General features: G+C 43.4%; 1 protein-coding gene across 1 annotated transcript in view; it reads right to left on the reverse strand.

Moving 5' to 3' along the window:
- LOC126455954 (sodium-independent sulfate anion transporter-like) overlaps positions 1–16,263 on the reverse strand; it is a 67,331-nt gene extending 51,068 nt beyond the window's left edge. Inside the window, exons 1-2 of the mRNA XM_050091711.1 lie at positions 16,078–16,263; positions 4,631–4,826 (exon numbers count right to left, since the gene is read on the reverse strand). Coding sequence (XP_049947668.1) covers positions 4,631–4,826; positions 16,078–16,263 — 382 coding nt within the window. The remainder of the gene's footprint in view (positions 1–4,630; positions 4,827–16,077) is intronic.
- Positions 16,264–18,476: the final 2,213 nt, after the last annotated feature.

The following is an 18,476-nucleotide window of genomic DNA, read 5'->3' on the forward strand; positions in this document are numbered from 1 at the left end:
TGAAAGAAGACAGTGAGCATGGTTTTGATCCTGGACTTGTTCATGCGTGTCCTGTTGGGATGGGGTGATGATGGGGTGTGTCACTCTGAACTCTGCCTTTTTGTCTCAGGGTCATACTAAAAAATCCATGACTCATCACCAGTGATAACTGAGTTAAAAAATGAGGATCATTTTCAAACATTTCCAACATTTCTCGGCACCAAAGTACTCACATGTGCTTGTGTTCGTCGCTCAACACTTTTGGGATGAGTTTCGTTCACACCTTTCTTATGTTAAAATCTTTGGTAACAAAGTGGAAAACGGTTATTTTTGACATGTTTAGAGTTTGTGCTATCAATCGAAGGCTCAGCCATTTGTCAAAGTTCAAACAATCATGCGCAAGCATCACATTTTCGTTGACTCATGTGGTTGATGGCCATCCACTGCGAGGTTCGTCGGTGATCTCCTCTTGGCCCTCCATGAATGACTTGTGGCATCAGAAAACTTGTAATTTGGACAAGCAATCATTCCCAAAGGCATGCTGAAGTAATGGAAATGTTTTGGTGGCAGACTTCCCAAGTTTATCGCAAAATTTGATAGTGTACCATTGCTCTGCAGAATGATCCACTGTGCTGTGTTACATAAACTCAAAACGGGGTTGACAGAAATGCATGTCCTGACTCTCCGGCAGCTTGAAGCCGAATGAGACAAAGAGCTTTTCGAAGCTAACACAACCCTCCACTTAGCCCAGCCAGTTACAACATGCTGTGGTGTACCGTTGCATCAGAAAAAAATTGGTCGCATGAGCTGTAGCCATGGTGTGAAATATCTTCAGATAGTGAGTTACCTCTGACTTTGATTCCAGTGTGTAGGCCACCATGAAATGTGTAAAGTCATTGACAAACATGAGCACATACTCCTTACAGTCAAACAATTCTGGTGAGATTGGTACACACAGGTCACTATGGATGAACTCAAGAGATCTGGTGACATGTTTCCTAGTGTGATTGCATGGCAGCTGTGATTGTTTTCCTTTGACACAATCTGAGTATTGTTCCATGGGGATTGTTGTAGTGTCCAGTTACATACCATCAACTTATGGCTGAAGGTGTTTAATGCTTCCGTAACTCAAATGGCCTAACCTGTGGTGTCACAGTTCCACATTAGTTTCAGTTGAAGTGGCTGACAAGGCTTAATGTTGCAAAAAATTTAAAAAAATATAGCTGTGATTCATTCTTAATTGCAATGATTTATCTTCCTTTTTAATTAAACTTCGAACTTTTATAAACGCGATACTAAAACCATTCATTTCCAGTTTCCTAACTGACAGCAGATTATAATTAAGATCAGGCACTGATAAAACACCTTTGAGCATTATCTGAATTTCCTTTCCTTTTACAACACTAGTGACTAATTTCTTCTTTTATTGTAGCCTCAAGAAAAAGGTGTGACTTAGCTACTTTAACTTTAATTGGTTGTTCCAGGTTTTTTAAATTAGGGAGAGGTATCTTACTATTAATCAAGTGTTCCATAGTGTAGGAACCAATTTATGCTGTTTGGTGACTGATCTTCACTTGATGTTGTAAAAGAAAATCCGTCTCCCTCTAGCCACAACCATTGAACTGCTGGTTCCTGAGTTCTTGATTGGTAACTTAACTCTGCAATTAGCACTTTTGTGACCAGACTTTCCACAACAATGACAAGTAAAGTTGAATGGGTTCCCTGAAGTTCCTTGCTGATTTCTCGTTTTACTGTGTCTGATGAACTTTTTTTCTGATACCGTTGAGTCCAAAATTCTGTAGGAGGCAGTGCATCTTCATTTTTGTTTTTCCTGATGACTCCCTTCCCCTTCAAATCTTCATCCAGTAGCCTATTTTTCATAAAGCTCAATGGAAATTCTTTTACTGACATTCATTGCAGTAAACTATGTTGTATTCTGCAGGCATGATTAAAAGCAGGTGGCATACAAAGTTGGTTTCTTTGACAGTCAAATATAATTCTCGAATCAGTATATCAAACTTAACTAGCAAATCGCTTGTTGCATTAAATTTCATTGTTAACAACTGTTTTCTCAATAAAAGTTGACTAGCAATTCCTTTTCTCTCAAATATATTCCTCAGAGATCCTAATAATATTTTGTCTTTTGCGTATTCCAAGTGACTGTTGGTGAAGCATTGAATAAGATGAGAATTACATTTCTTATCTTGTTTACCCAATTCAGCGGGTTGTGTTTCCTTTGTGACACACTGTGTGTCAGTCTCTCCAACCACAAAGTACACCGTTTTGATATAATTCACTTGCACAAATGTTAAAATTTCAAGTTCTTTGAGAAGAATTTCCAATTGTTGAAATTTGTTCCATCAAATAAAGAAATAAGTAATTTTTCCACTTCAGTTGCCATCTGGAAAAAAATTAACATGAGCATACACTTGTGGCCATGTATTTTGCTATAAACTCCATTTTAAACCATACCCGGGCCCATAACCTGATAAATTTTCAGTTTCTTGGCCTTACATAAAACTCTAAAAATGTATCAATAGTTGGTTTTATTAAATTGAAAAATAACTGTAGACAACTGAGCACAGAATAATGACAATGACAAAACTTTTTTATGTAAAAGTTATTTCATGAAAATCACAGATATAAATATTGAAATTGCATTCTTAACAGTTCTAATGTTGCATACTGTCACATCCTTCCTATATGAAGTAAGAAATATGGCAGGAACACCTGTCACAAATTTTGATTCAAATGTAATGAAACATTACACTTTTGGACAGTTTAAAATGAAGTTTTCAGCATTGCTGCCTGTCCATTTTTAGTTATCTACTGAGAGACTACAAGGAGAAATTTGATGAAATCCCCATGTCATTGTTCCAGTACAGTTTGTCACAGAAGAACATGTATAACGCAACACTTTTAAGATGAAGATCATTGACTAACGTAACACAGATTGAGAATAATTTTAACCTGAGAAACATTGTTAAGTGGTCAAATTTTGATATCATTAATGATTTGGAAACTCTTTAGACTTTATCTTTCTATGTGAGTGTTACAATTTAGGAAAGAATGGGGAAGGAGACAATTGAAATGCCTAGGAACTGAGCTTTTTTTCAAGTAATTTTTTCCTTGGTGTATCATGTACAGATGAAGAGCAGTTGCTTTATTGCAAAAGGTATTAACCATTACAAAGAATGTGTTTGGTATTTTTCCTGAAGATGTGAAGAATTTTCTTTCAAACTGCAAGGTGTTAAATGGGGTAATGGAGATTGTCTTTCTACACTTTGTTCATCAGTATGAAAGATATAGCATGCACACCTGTAAAATGTAGAGAAATTATCAGAATAATAACAAAGAACTCAAGCTTTGATAACTGCAAATTTTGAGCTTTGTAATGTTGGTCACTACAACAGAACATGAAGCTGCAAACAGTACCATGCCAGCAAATGTCCTGAGCCATAACAGATGCAGTTTGTAATCCACAATGCACAGCAAAATAATTGGGGCTTATCATTGATGTAATCCACCAGCTACAGCATGTGTATAATACATAATTACTCAAGTTGTTTGAAGCATGATTGGTTTTGCAGTTCTTCTGTCATCCTTTCTCTCAGATTTATTATACATCTCATGTTTGAATTATTTCACCAGTAAAAGTTCACTACACATGTCTCATTGTGCTTGCCACAGCACAAGTTACTGTACTTTAATATAAATGGGGGATATATCATTAGGAGGAATCATACAAATGTTGTTTGCTTTTAACTATGCCATTCAGTGGGAAAAGTTACGTAATGGGCCCTCACCCCTTCACATTTTTCATAGTTTATTTATAGTACATGTACATAATATGCAACAAAACACCTGTTTGAGACTTGTCTGTTATCTAACATATGTCTTTTGAATTTATCTTCCTATGTTGAAATATGCACAAACTTTAGGAAAGTGCATTTAAATATGGGCCAAATGTAAACATTAGGCTATGTTACAACTCAGTCTGTCACCACATTCTTTATTTGGCATTCACATTCATTGGTTTTGCCTACTCTCAACCAAATTTTCACATTTGAACGTAACTTAGACCTCTGATGACACTAGAAATCAATCTATCATTGTGGCCAATTTCAGGGAGAAAGAGGGAGTCCAGTATCACCTTTTACTGTGCATAGCTACAATATTAAAAAATGGGCACTGTCACTTTTAAGATGTATTAAAGTAAAGAATGTACTTGCTACTTTTCAGTCCAATCTTGTGTCAGTGTGCACTAATTTTGCTGTGCAACCCAGTAAGCTCTTGTTGAGCATCAGGAATAATCACACTCAAAAGAAGTAGAGAATTCTGCATCAGCTCAATAACAAATGGATCTGATGCTTCCAATGACAGGAAACAGAAATCTTGGCATAGTAATTTGTGCTAAACCAAATACTTAAATTCACAATATGACCTAAACTTTCCAAAAGAACAAAATCAGGAGCTTCAGAACAGGTTTTCAGGCAGTAAGTACAATACAGAAAACTATCAGATATAGATGTCTGAATGTTTTTACTTCTTATAATTCTGAATGTTAACCTTTGTCACACATAACTGTGAATTCTGTCTTAATCTATTCATCACCACATTTAGATTGCAAAAATGAAGCAGATCTGCTTACCAAGTCCCAGGATCCCCATGACGACTTGGACAGCTCCAGTGAGGAAACAAAGAAGTACGGCATGCTCGGGACCCATGCTGTGCACTGACTGAAATGTCAGCAGAGAGATGACTGCAGAAGGGCCCATGGGTACATCCTTGCAGCTGCCAAACAATATGTACAGGAAGCAGCCCATGAATGAGCCATACAACCCATACTGGAACACATAAAAAGGTGGTGTCTGCTCTGCAAGTTCATGTTGTTGCGCAGTATAGTGTCCTGATCGATTGCCAATAAGGATGCAAAATGAAATAACCGTCAAATGAGTAAGCTGCTATGAGGGGGGAAGTACGTGGCTTCAAGTTCATCTAAAACATCTACAGTAGTCCCTCATATCCAACATTGCAGTCTCACAACACATGAAATATACCTTGGTCTTGCCATATTGTACAAAGGAAATAAGTGATTCGTTTTACGATTGCAGCATTTAGTCTACTTTAACTTGAAATTTACAAACATAAAATGAAACCTGCTGATGCCATTCTCAGCAAAGAGGGTACACCAGTCACAAATATTGTAGTTATTTCACTGTGATATATTTGTCAAAACTGTGCTAAATTTCAATTGCTTAACCAGCAAATTCCACCTAGATAACCTGAATGCTTATTCTAGAGAACAAGTCCCATTTTTTATAAACTAATGACTATGTTATTTTCATATATAATGAAGAGGAGCATTATGTGTCCTTTGTGGTGTCTACAGTTCAAATAAATTCTCCTAGATATCAAGAATTAGGTTATATTGCACAGTTAGTACTGTATAGTATACGACACATGTACACTCCTGGAAATTGAAATAACAACACCGTGAATTCATTGTCCCAGGAAGGGGAAACTTTATTGACACATTCCTGGGGTCAGATACATCACATGATCACACTGACAGAACCACAGGCACATAGACACAGGCAACAGAGCATGCACAATGTCGGCACAAGTACAGTGTATATCCACCTTTCGCAGCAATGCAGGCTGCTATTCTCCCATGGAGACGATCGTAGAGATGCTGGATGTAGTCCTGTGGAACGGCTTGCCATGCCATTTCCACCTGGCGCCTCAGTTGGACCAGCGTTCGTGCTGGACGTGCAGACCGCGTGAGACGACGCTTCATCCAGTCCCAAACATGCTCAATGGGGGACAGATCCGGAGATCTTGCTGGCCAGGGTAGTTGACTTACACCTTCTAGAGCATGTTGGGTGGCACGGCATACATGCGGACGTGCATTGTCCTCTTGGAACAGCAAGTTCCCTTGCCGGTCTAGGAATGGTAGAACGATGGGTTCGATGACGGTTTGGATGTACTGTGCACTATTCAGTGTCCCCGCGACGATCACCAGTGGTGTACGGCCAGTGTAGGAGATCGCTCCCCACACCATGATGCCGGGTGTTGGCCCTGTGTGCCTCGGTCGTATGCAGTCCTGATTGTGGCGCTCACCTGCACGGCGCCAAACACGTATACGACCATCATTGGCACCAAGGCAGAAGCGACTCTCATCGCTGAAGACGACACGTCTCCATTCGTCCCTCCATTCACGCCTGTCGCGACACCACTGGAGGCGGGCTGCACGATGTTGGGGCGTGAGCGGAAGACGGCCTAACGGTGTGCGGGACCGTAGCCCAGCTTCATGGAGACGGTTGCGAATGGTTCGTCGCCGATACCCCACGAGCAACAGTGTCCCTAATTTGCTGGGAAGTGGCGGTGCGGTCCCCTACGGCACTGCGTAGGATCCTACGGTCTTGGCGTGCATCCGTGCGTCACTGCGGTCCGGTCCCAGGTCGACGGGCACGTGCACCTTCCGCCGACCACTGGCGACAACATTGATGTACTGTGGAGACCTCACGCCCCACGTGTTGAGCAATTCGGCGGTACGTCCACCCGGCCTCCCGCATGCCCACTATACGCCCTCGCTCAAAGTCCGTCAACTGCACATACGGTTCACGTCCACGCTGTCGCGGCATGCTACCAGTGTTAAAGACTGCGATGGAGCTCCATATGCCACGGCAAACTGGCTGACACTGACGGCGGCGGTGCACAAATGCTGCGCAGCTAGCGCCATTCGACGGCCAACACCGCGGTTCCTGGTGTGTCCGCTGTGCCGTGCGTGTGATCATTGCTTGTACAGCCCTCTCGCAGTGTCCGGAGCAAGTATGGTGGGTCTGACACACCGGTGTCAATGTGTTCTTTTTTCCATTTCCAGGAGTGTATAAGGAAATGAAGGTTACAGCTTTAAAATTTTGTGATGTTGCCTTTCTATAAACATAATACATTTTTCTTTAAAAATATTATATCAAACTATCTATACTGTGTCTTATTCTCTACAACTGGTATGGCGTTTTGACTGCTTGAATGAATTTTCTCATGTTGGGAACTATGAAGGAGCTGTTTATATTTTATGTGGGAAAAAACTTTCAATGGCCAAGACTGCATAACTTAGTTTGTGTTGTTGACAAACAGTTTCAACAGTTGTAACTGTCATTTCCTGGTCTTCAAAGTTTTTGTTAAGAATTGTGTTCCATTTGTGAACTCATATCTCATGCCATGTTGTCATTATGGTGCATAAAATACAGCTCATTATACAAAGGTTTGTCAAAAATAAAACCATTCCACTGCTATCCACATGCTTTGGGTAAGGTGGATCCCTGAAATATTTAACATGTAACACAAACATTAACATGTTCAAATGTGAATTTTATTGTATATCATACATTATACACAAGCATCTTTGAGTGCGACATATGTGAATATTCCCATGTGCACAAGATGCTTTTTAAATGTAAATGGTTATACATTTGAGTAACCTATATACACTACTGGCCATTAAAATTCCTACACCAAGAAGAAATGCAGATGATAACGAGTATTCATTGGACAAACATATTATACTAGAACTGACATGTGATTACATTTTCACACAATTTGGGTGCATAGATCCTGAGAAATCAGTACCCAGAACAACCACCTCTGGTCGTAATAACGGCCTTGATATGCCTGGACATTGAGTTAAACAGAGCTTGGATGGCATGTACAGGTACAGCTGCCCATGCAGCTTCAACATGATACCACAATTCATCAAGAGTAGTGACTGGCATATCGTGACGAGCCAGTTGCTCGGCCACCATTGACCAAACATTTTCAATTGATGAGAGATCTGGAGAATGTGCTTTCCAGGGCAGCAGTCCAACATTTTATGTATCCAGAAAGGCCCGTACAGGACCTGAAACATGCGGTCATGCAATATCCTGCTGAAATGTAGGGTTTTGAAGGGATCGAATGAAGGGTAGAGCCACGGGTCATAACAAATATGAAATGTAATGTCCACTGTTCAAAGTGCCGTCAATGCGAACAAGAGGTGACAGACATGTAACGAATGGCACCCCATTTGCCAGTATGGCCAGTATGGCGATGACCAATACACACTTCCAATGTGCGTTCACTGCTATGTCGCCAAACATGCATGCGACCATCATGATGCTGGATTCATCCGAAAAAATTATGTTTTGCCATTCGTGCACCCAGGTTTGTCGTTGAGTACACCATCGCAGGTGCTCCTGTATGTGATGCAGTGTCATGGGTAACCACATCCATGGTCTCCAAGCTGATAGTCCATGCTGCTGCAAACATTGTCGAACTGTTCGAGCAGATGGTTGTTGTCTTGCAAACGTCCCCATCTGTTGACTCAGGTATCAAGACGTGGCTGTACGATCCGTTACAGCCATGCATATAAGATGCCTGTCATCTCGACTGCTAGTGATACAAGGCCATTGGGATCCAGCACGGCGTTCCGTATTACCCTCCTGAACCCACCGATTCCATATTCTGCTAACAGTCATTGGATCTCGACCAACGCGAGCAGCAGTGTCTCGATATGATAAACTGAAATTGCGATAGGCTACAATCTGACCTTTGTCAAAGTCGGAAATGTGATGGTACGTATTTCTCCTCCTTACATGAGGCATCACAACAATGTTTCACCAGGCAACGCCGGTCAACTGCTGTTTGTGTATGAGAAATCGGTTGGAAACTTTCCTCATGTCAGCACATTGTAGGTGTCACCACCGGTGCCAGCCTTGTGTGAATGCTCTGAAAAGCTAATCATCTGAATATCACAGCATCTTCTTCCTGTCGGTTAAATTTAGCATCTGTAGCATGTCATCTTCGTGGTGTAGCAATTTTAATGGCCAGTAGTGTATAATGTGCTTTATTTTATCCACCATAACGACAACATGGATGAATTATGAACTCGCAATGTAATACATTTCAAAGCAAAAAATATTTTGAAGCCAAAGGGTGACAGGTACAACTGTGAAAAATCAGTTGTCAACAATAAAGACTTACTTTGACGTCTTGTTCATCATTGTATTTAGTTTGAACACACCATATGTCTTGCTTCTTTAAAACACATTGAATTATAATTATAGATGGGCAGCACTTTCTTTTATGGTTAATAAAGAATTGTAAACATAAATACTGTAAAACAAAAAAATTTTAGAAATTGCTTTTTAAGTATAAAAAATTATAAAAAAATGTATACTCTGATTTGCATCATTGCCTGCATAATTTCATTGTAATCATGTCTACAGATTCATATTTGTGCCTAGGCTTTATTAGAAACTGTGTATTTCACTTTGTTACGACTGTGGTGCCATCTGGGGCTGATTATAATATCTACCATGTTTACCAACCAGTCTCAGTGTGTATGCAGCTTTCAAGGAAACACGAGAATATATATTTGGTGCACTGTGTATGATTTTTTACATACTGATTGTTTTACCTTTGACATGCGGATATACTGTGCCATGCATGTTCTTGGATTGTCTATTAATTATGTGACACAAATCATTGTAGAAATCATTGTAGACTTGGATGAGATACTTCAAAGTTTAGCAGATAAGGTACATTATGGATCTATATTATGTTAATTGTTACAACCTTTAATTCACTAATAATTTGCGTGTATATACAAACGTAGAAACAATAGTGAGTTTCATGCTACCAACTCCGTATCTGTCACTCAACTGCCGTGCCGTGACATGCGGCCGGCGCCGTTCATAGCTAGGTGGCGCTCCCGCGCTCAGCCGAGCTGCGGAGCGCCTCTATCGCCGTGTTCGGGTACTGACGTAGCGGCACTTTTAAATCTCGTGGCACTGTCGCAACACTTTTCCCCCCTTGAAAAAAAAAGACACTCACTTCCTTGGAGACACGGACAGTGCGGGGACATCTATGGCCTCTTGGGAGACCCCGAGAAGATCCCGCGGAGAAACACGAGAATATGGTCGAAAATGTCCAGGACGGAAGCTTGTGCGTGGAATGTGCCTCCTGGACGAGATGATTGGTGAAAACTCCGGAGCAGCATCCATAGGTGTCGCGGACCTGGGGGTGTGCTCCAGCGAGATGGGTCCCGGAGAAGGCGGCGTCGCGACTGGGGCCGGTTCTGGTGTACTCGGAAGCGGCAGCGACGTTGGCTGCAGCAACACACACGGGAGATCGGCAGCAGCGACAGGACTGGCTTCTCGGGCTGGTGGACGCGAAAGAAGGGGCGGTGGCACTGGCGTGGCCACCACTCGTAGGCGCATCTGGTCGTAATGGCGAACAACCATGCCATCGTCCGTACGTATTTCACAAAGCCGGCGGCCGCGAAGAGCCTTGACCACCCCTGGAATCCATTTAGGGCGAGATCCATACCCTCGTGCCCACACGTCGGCGCCCACCGAGTATTTTCCCGCACTTGGGGACACAGTACTAGGCCTGACAGGGTAAAGCAGGTGCAGTAGAGTGCGCGGTTGGCGGCCATGCAAGAGTTCAGCAGAGCTGCGATCACCCAGAGGCGTGAAGCGGTAAGAACTCATAAATTGCAACAGAGTGTCATCGCTAGAAAAATCAGTAAGGAATTTTTTCATCTGGCTTTTGAAAGTGCGGACAAGGCGCTTGACCTTCCCATTCGATTGGGGATGGAAGGGCGGTGCTGTAACATGATGAATCCCTTGTCCAGTACAAAAATCACGGAAGGCCTGCGAAGAGAACTGAGGGCCGTTGTCCGTGACAATCGTGGATGGAAGACCTTCTAGCGCAAAGATTTTGGACAAAGCCAGCGTCGTCGCCGCAGTGGTGGGTGACGGATATCGAACAACAAACGGGAACTTCGAGAAGGCGTCAATCAACAGTAGCCAATAAGTGCTGAGGAAGGGGCCGGCAAAGTCAGCGTGCACCCGTTCCCATGGCTGCGCCGGATCAGGCCACGGAGAGGGCATTGTATGGGGTGCAGCCAGTTGTTGAGCACACTGACCACGCGCAGCGACCATGTGGGTGATGTCCGAATCGATACCGGGCCAATAAACATGCCTGCGGGCCAGGGACTTAGTCCGAGAAATCCCCCAATGGCCTTCATGCAATAGTTTGAGAACATCTTTGCGAAGAGAAGCTGGCACCACGACCCGCGGAGATGCGCCATCCATGGCCAGAAGAACAACACCTTCACGAACAGACAGACGAAGGCGCAAAGCATGGTAGTTGCGAAGGGGATCCGATGCCCGGCCCTTGGTCCTGTCCGGCCAACCCTGTTGAACAAATCCGATCACCTGACGCAGGACCGGGTCCCGCGCAGTAGCCGATGTGACCTGCGAACCTGTAAGCGGAAAACCCTCGACCGCACGACGTTCTTCCTCATCAATGTGGAAACAGTAGTTCATTTCGATCGAAAACCGGGTCGGGGCCCATCGGCAAACGCGACAACGCGTCAGCGTTGGCATGCTGGGCCATGGGGCGATAGTGAATCTCATAGTGAAAACGAGACAAGTATAAGGCCCAACGTTGCAGGCGGTGAGCTGCCTTATCCGGAAGCGACGCCGAGGGGCTGAACAGAGAGACCAGCGAATTGTGGTCGGTGATGAGGTGAAACTTAGAACCATACAAAAAAACGCTGAACTTTTTTAGAGCATAAATGATAGCGAGCGCCTCCTTTTCGATTTGAGAGTAACGCCGTTGGGCATCGTTAAGGGTCTTGGAAGCATAGGCGATGGGTCGTTCCAACCCATCCTCATACCGATGGGCGAGAACAGCCCCTAGGCCATACTGTGACGCGTCAGTCGCCAGAACCAAGTGCTGACCCGGACGGAATGTGGCAAGACAAGGCGCCGACTGCAAATGAGCCTTCAGGCGGACAAAAGCCCGCTCACACTCGTCGGACCAACAGAAAGGAACGTTTTTGCGTAACAGCTGATGCAGAGGATGAGCCACCGCCGCCGCGGATGGAATGAATTTGTGATAATAAGCAATCTTGCCTAGAAACGCTTGAAGTTCTTTGACCGTAGACGGCCGGGGTAGAGCGGTAATGGCCGCAACGTGGTGACGTAGAGGACGTATACCCTCACGGGACAAGTGGAAACCAAGATACACAATGGAGGGTTGGAAGAACTGTGACTTGTCCAGATTGCACTTCAACCCAGCCGAATGCAGAACACGAAATAATGAACGCAAATTGCGAAGGTGCTCCTCAGTGGAGGCCCCCGTGACAACAATGTCATCCAGGTAGTTGATGCAGCCAGGAACGGAAGCCGTGAGCTGTTCCAAAAACCGCTGAAAACTGGCCGGCGCGCTAGCGACACCAAATGGTAACCGCTGGTACTGATACAACCCACAAGGAGTGTTGATGACGAGAAATTCCTTGGAAGACACATCCAACGGCAACTGATGGTACGCCTCCGATAAGTCAAGTTTGGACAAGAACTGGCCCCCAGCGAGCTTGGTAAATAACTCCTCAGGACGGGGAAGAGGATAAGTGTCAATGAGGCTCTGAGCGTTGACAGTGGCTTTAAAATCGCCACACAATCGCAGACTCCCTTTTGGTTTAGAAACCACCACGATTGGCGATGCCCATTCGCTGGAGGTAACAGGAAGGAGAATCCTTGAAGCTGTTAACCTGTCTATCTCAGCCTTGACAGGTGCACGCAACGCCATCGGAATAGGGCGTGCCCGGAAAAACTTAGGGCGAGCTGTAGGTTTAAGAGTAATGTGGGCTTCAAAATCCTTGGCACGACCCAGACCAGCAGAGAGCACGGACGAGAATTCAGAACACAATCCATCCAGCTGTTGATACGGAATATCCTCAGATATGAGGTGCACATCATCATCAATGGAGAACCCAAACAACTGGAAAGCATCATAACCGAACAGATTTTCAGTGCCCGCATGATCCACCACATAAAACGTGAGGGGCCGAACAACAGACTTGTAGGCAGTGGAAGCATCAAACTGGCCAACGAAAGGAATTTTCTGTTTATTATAAGTTCTCAGATTTCGCATAACTGGAGACAAGGGAGGGGAGCCCAACTCCAAATACGTGCGAGAATTAATGAGAGTTACTGCAGAGCCAGTGTCCACTTGCATGCGAATGTCTTTATCCAGAACACGAACAGTAACAAACAACTTATTTGTTTGAGAAAGCACACACTTAACATCCATGTCCGATGCCTGGTCCTCGTTGACAGGAACTTTAGGGGACTGACACACAGAAGCAATGTGGCCTTTTTTCCTACATGAATTACACGTGGCCCAACGTTTTGGACACGCGGCCCTGTCATGCTGTACGAAAGAACGTGGACAAGATGGAAGTGCGGATCGAACCTGCTTCTGTGGCTGCTGTTTTCGCTGCGAGCGTGGCGGCCCAACGCGACGTTGTTGACGTGAGTGCACCGCCGCCACATCGTCGGTCCCCTGGGAAACAGGCAAATTGTCCGTGTCGAAAGTGGTCTGTATAGCGCCTACATCACACCACGCGTCTATTTGCGCACCAGCAGCGTGAGACACTTCAAAAGATTGAGCGATGATCAGAACTTCCGACAACGACGGGTTCGGCAGTTGTAAGGCACGCTGCCGAACTTCTTTATCAGGAGCAAGCCGTAGAATAGCATCCCTAACCATTGAATCAGCATAAGACTCATGATGAGTGTCCGTGACAAACTGACATTTCCTACTCAGACCGTGTAGTTCCGCCGCCCAAGCCCGGTAAGATTGATGGGGCTGTTTACGACACCGGTAGAACGCCACGCGGGCGGCAATGACGTTGGTGTTTTTTCGGTAATAGTTAGACAATAAGTCACACATTTCTTGGAAGGACAGAGAGGCAGGTTCCCGCAGAGGGGCTAACTGAGATAGCAGCTGATAGATCCGTGGATCCAAGATAGAAATAACGACTTACACATAGGAGCGTCGACAACGCCGAAAGCCAAGAAGTGTTGCCGCAAACGCTTCTCATAATCCTCCCAGTCTTCAGCGGCCTCGTCGTAAGGAGGGAACGGAGGCGGAGAAGAGGAAGACAGACGATGAGTAAGCGACGTCGACAATGCCTGAATAGCAGCCGTCAGCTGTGTTTGTTGTTCAATGAGCGCTTGCAGAAGCTGTTCCATGTCTGCCCAGACACGAACGCACAATTCCCCAACGCAGGAAAAAAAATATCCGACCTCGTCGCCAAAAAGTGTTATAACCTTTAATTCACTAATAATTTGCGTGGATATACAAACGTAGAAACAATAGTGAGTTTCATGCTACCAACTGTATATCTGTCACTCAACTGCCGTGCCGTGACATGCGGCCGGCGCCGTTCATAGCTAGGTGGCGCTCCCGCGCTCAGCCGAGCTGCGGAGCGCCTCTATCGCCGTGTTCGCGTACTGACGTAGCGGCACTTTTAAATCTCGTGGCACTGTCACAACATTAATATCTCACACCTAGTTTTTGTGGTTACTCAGTCTATGCTTTACAGATCTGAAGATGGCAACAAAGTTTTGCTGAAACCGGTAGCCTGAATAAATGTTCTTCTCAAGCGAGCATGGCATTTTGAAATTTTTTACTTTGCTAGATCGCCCCCAGAGTGGAATAATGTCAAGCATATATTGTGAAAAATATCTTACAGCTGCTGTACTGACAATTTTGACATTGTATGAAACAGCACTTTCCATTATGACTCATGGTTTAAAGTCATTCCCTCTTCCAGGGAAATCGAGTTTACATCCCACATACTAAGCAGTCATGGTGCATGGAACAAGTTCTGATTCAGTGTGTAGTTATTTTCATGGGGTGTGTTACGAATGTATGAGGAAGACTTATTCAATTTGTCTGGAAGTCAAACTAGTGGATGGGCAGGGAGAAAAAACACGTAACTATATCAATATACTTGACTTTTTTTCAATTTTTGTAGTTCAAAGTGCTATACAGAGCAAACTGGAAATTTTTAGGAATGGATGTTTCTTTGATATTCCTTACAACTCTCCTCATCTATTTTTAATAGTATGACTTGCATAAGATATGAGACATTCTTATGGAATGTGGTACACACCTACTTTCAGAGAACTGGATTGTCTTTCACATTACAAAGAAAACTTGTTGTTTTTGTTGATGGGAGTAAAATCCCCTGACTGCCATGTTTCCATAGGAGACTAGCAATCTTTTTGGAGATTGGGCATATAAGCAATTCTTGGCATCTCTAGTTGTTTATCGCTCTAAACATCTTCCTCAGCTTTTGTTTATTTTGACTGCCACACTCACTCAGTTTGTCGATCTGAGCACCCAGAACACTGTTCATAGGTCTTATAATTCTTTGGCAGGGCTGTCATTATTAGATGGCATTTGAGCTCTGTGGACCAGAATCTTTCACTTGGAAGTTCTTTGTGACACATGGCTTAAGGCATGGGTGTGGGGGTTTTCTATGTACACTGAGACACAAGGAATTCCCTTGTTGGAGCTTTCCCTGAATCTGAGCTTGTCCACTTTATGAGTACGTACTGACTCAAAGGTAAAACACCTGCCAACATTATTATGTTTTGTGGAAACTAAAGTACAAAGTCTTACAATACTTTCTTTAAAGCAACTATTTTATTTATTTGCATCTTTTTAAAGCTATTTTTGTATAATTTTTAAACTAACTTCTAACATAAATATCGTTTTCATCAATGATACTGGATCTAGCTGTAACATATTACCGTAGCAATATTTAGAAAATTAAGTTCACATACACTCATCGCTGCTGCTGCCCATAGCATCCTTTTCATGCCAACAGTGCCCTGCTGCCCACTTCTGTCTCATTCTGTCTCACAGCTCCTCAACAAACGAAAATGCCCTCCTCTCCCCCCCTCCCCCCCCCACACACACAAACATGCACGTCGCCCCTCCCACACTCCCCATCTCCTCTGCCCACCCATGAGATGCTAAATCTGATGTTGAGAACCACTGTGTTAAGGTGTCACACTTTGATTAGAGAGCATTTACATGTATGTGCTCAGGTGCTGGAAGGGGTAGGGGGAGTTCAAGGGAGGGAGGACTGGCTGGTTGGTATGGGGAGAGATGTAGAAATGTATACATAGAGAAGAGCAACCAGAAAAATGTTAAGATGAAACAGTGTTGCTCTGATGGCAGCAGTACCTGTGGTGGAAGACCGGTGATGCTGGCATAGGCGAGTGACTGGGGGATGACAGTGAGTCCAACGGTGATGCCGGCGACCAGGTCCCCCACAGCATCCTCTGTGGAGTAGCGAGGCAGCCATGACAGCACAGGCAACCTCTTAAGCAGTGTCTTCTGTGAGAATGCCCTCTTCAGCCATATGTGCATCTTCTGGTGCAGGATGTTTACCAGTCAGAGTAAAGTCACTGTACAGTCAAAATGACTATGATGGTAACTGCTGCCATTAAGTGACAAATCACAACAGTCTTTATGGAACTGTTTATAGCCAAAAAATGTTCAGTATATGCCATGTATATAAAATATATGGAGGAAGCATTACAATATATAGTGAATACACTATATACTGAAAATGAGTGACAGATTATTATAAGTACCCATTCTAGTGAATAAAGCATTATGACTTTGAAACTATTAAGAAATTTTTTAGAATGAGGTTCACACAAAAATACAGTGTTCCAAAGTATTGTACACAATTAAAGGAATAACACACCTAAATTAAACTCCAGCTAATTATGTAGCACCAAATCCTCCAAGGACAGGATGACACTCTTGCAGGTAACAAATTATTTCACTCAACACCAAGACACTTGTCAAATATTTTCTTTATAAATGCACACACCAATACATGTACGTGTGCACACGGCGTTTACGTATTTTTTTATTGTGACCAGTCTACAGTTCTAAGATTTTACAAAATGTTTCGCTTTGATCTAAGGCAAATGACAGAAATACTAATCTCCTCTCAAACATCCTCAGTAATATCTTTGTCCTAGTTGCAATTTACTGTTGATATTTGACTAAAAAGAAACTTACACTGCATCTACTGAAACTGCAAACCCTCTTTGTAGTATCACCCTTTAGGCACTTCTTTACAGCTTACTGGGATTGGCTTGGAAAGTACCGAGACTTCTACAATTTGTGTGCCCCCATAGACAAGTAGGCAGGGAATCTAACATTCAGAAAAACTGCCACCTTGATGAGAAATACACAAAAGAAGGTAAGTGTGTGTGTGTGTCTTAAAATTGTACATTTACCAGATTTGAACTAAATGTTCTCCATTCATCCTATAAGTGAACTGGTGGTGACTATCTATCTGTTAGAGCAGACACAAAAATCCCGCCCCCCCCCCCCTCCCGCCACAATTTTTCTTGATGACCTCTTTGCCTTTCATGACAATATTTTTCATAATAATGTACCATCATGGTCGACAATCCTCTCTCATAGTTGAGACTCTCAAAACGATGTGATCTGCCTGTAACCGGGAAAACGAAATATTTACTTCGCATATTGGTTGTCGAGCTACTTCTTCAAAGCAGTTGCCACACAAAATGTACTTACCTACATCTGTCTAGATCTACATACATACTCTGCAAGCCACTATATGGTGCATGGTGGAGGGTGCCTTGCACCACTAGTAGTCATTTCCCTTCCGTTCCACTCACATGTTAAGTAAGGTAAACATGGTTTTCTAAATGTCTCTGTACAGAGCCTAATTTCTCTTATCTTTATGGTCCTTACAAGAAATATATGTTAGTGGCAGTAAAATCGTTCTGCAGATGGCCATAAATGCCAGTTCTCTAAGCTTTCTAAATGGTGTTTTGCAAAAAGAACATCATCTCCACTTCAGATTTGAGTTTGCAAAGCATCTCCATAATATGTATTGACCGACCTACAGTAATAAATTCAGCAGCTTGCTTCTGGATTGCCTCCAAGTCTTCACTGAGTCCGACCTGGTGGAGATCCCAAAAACTGAAGCAGTACTCCAGAAAGTGTCAGACTCATGTTCTATATGCAGTCTCCTTTATAGATGAACTACAGTTTCCCAAAATTCACCCAAAAAACTGAAGTCAACCATTCACCTTCCCTACACCTCATCCCATTTCATATTGCTTTACAACATTACATCTGTATACAGTATACAATCGACGTGACTGTGTCAAGCAGTACACTACTAATTCTGTATTCATCTGCATAACTTACATTTTTCTACTTTTAGGGTAGGCTGCCATTCATCACACCAACTAGAGGTTCTGTGTAAGTAATCTTGTATACTCCTACAGTTACTCAATGACAACACCTTCCTGTACACCACTGCCTCTTCAGCAAACAGCCACAGACTGCTGCTCAACCTGAGCATCAGATCATTTATGCATATAGAGAATAGTGGCAGTCCTTTCACATTTCTCTGGGGCACTCCTGATGATAGCCCTGTCTTTCATGAACACTTGGTGTCGAGGACAACATACTGGGTTATGTTACATAAACAGACTTTGAACCACTCACATATCTGTACATCTATTCCATATGCACATATCTTCATTAACAGTCTGCTGTGGTGCATCATATCAAATGCCTTAATG

Source organism: Schistocerca serialis, chromosome 2 (genome assembly GCF_023864345.2).
Source record: "Schistocerca serialis cubense isolate TAMUIC-IGC-003099 chromosome 2, iqSchSeri2.2, whole genome shotgun sequence".
Classification (NCBI taxonomy): domain Eukaryota; kingdom Metazoa; phylum Arthropoda; class Insecta; order Orthoptera; family Acrididae; genus Schistocerca; species Schistocerca serialis.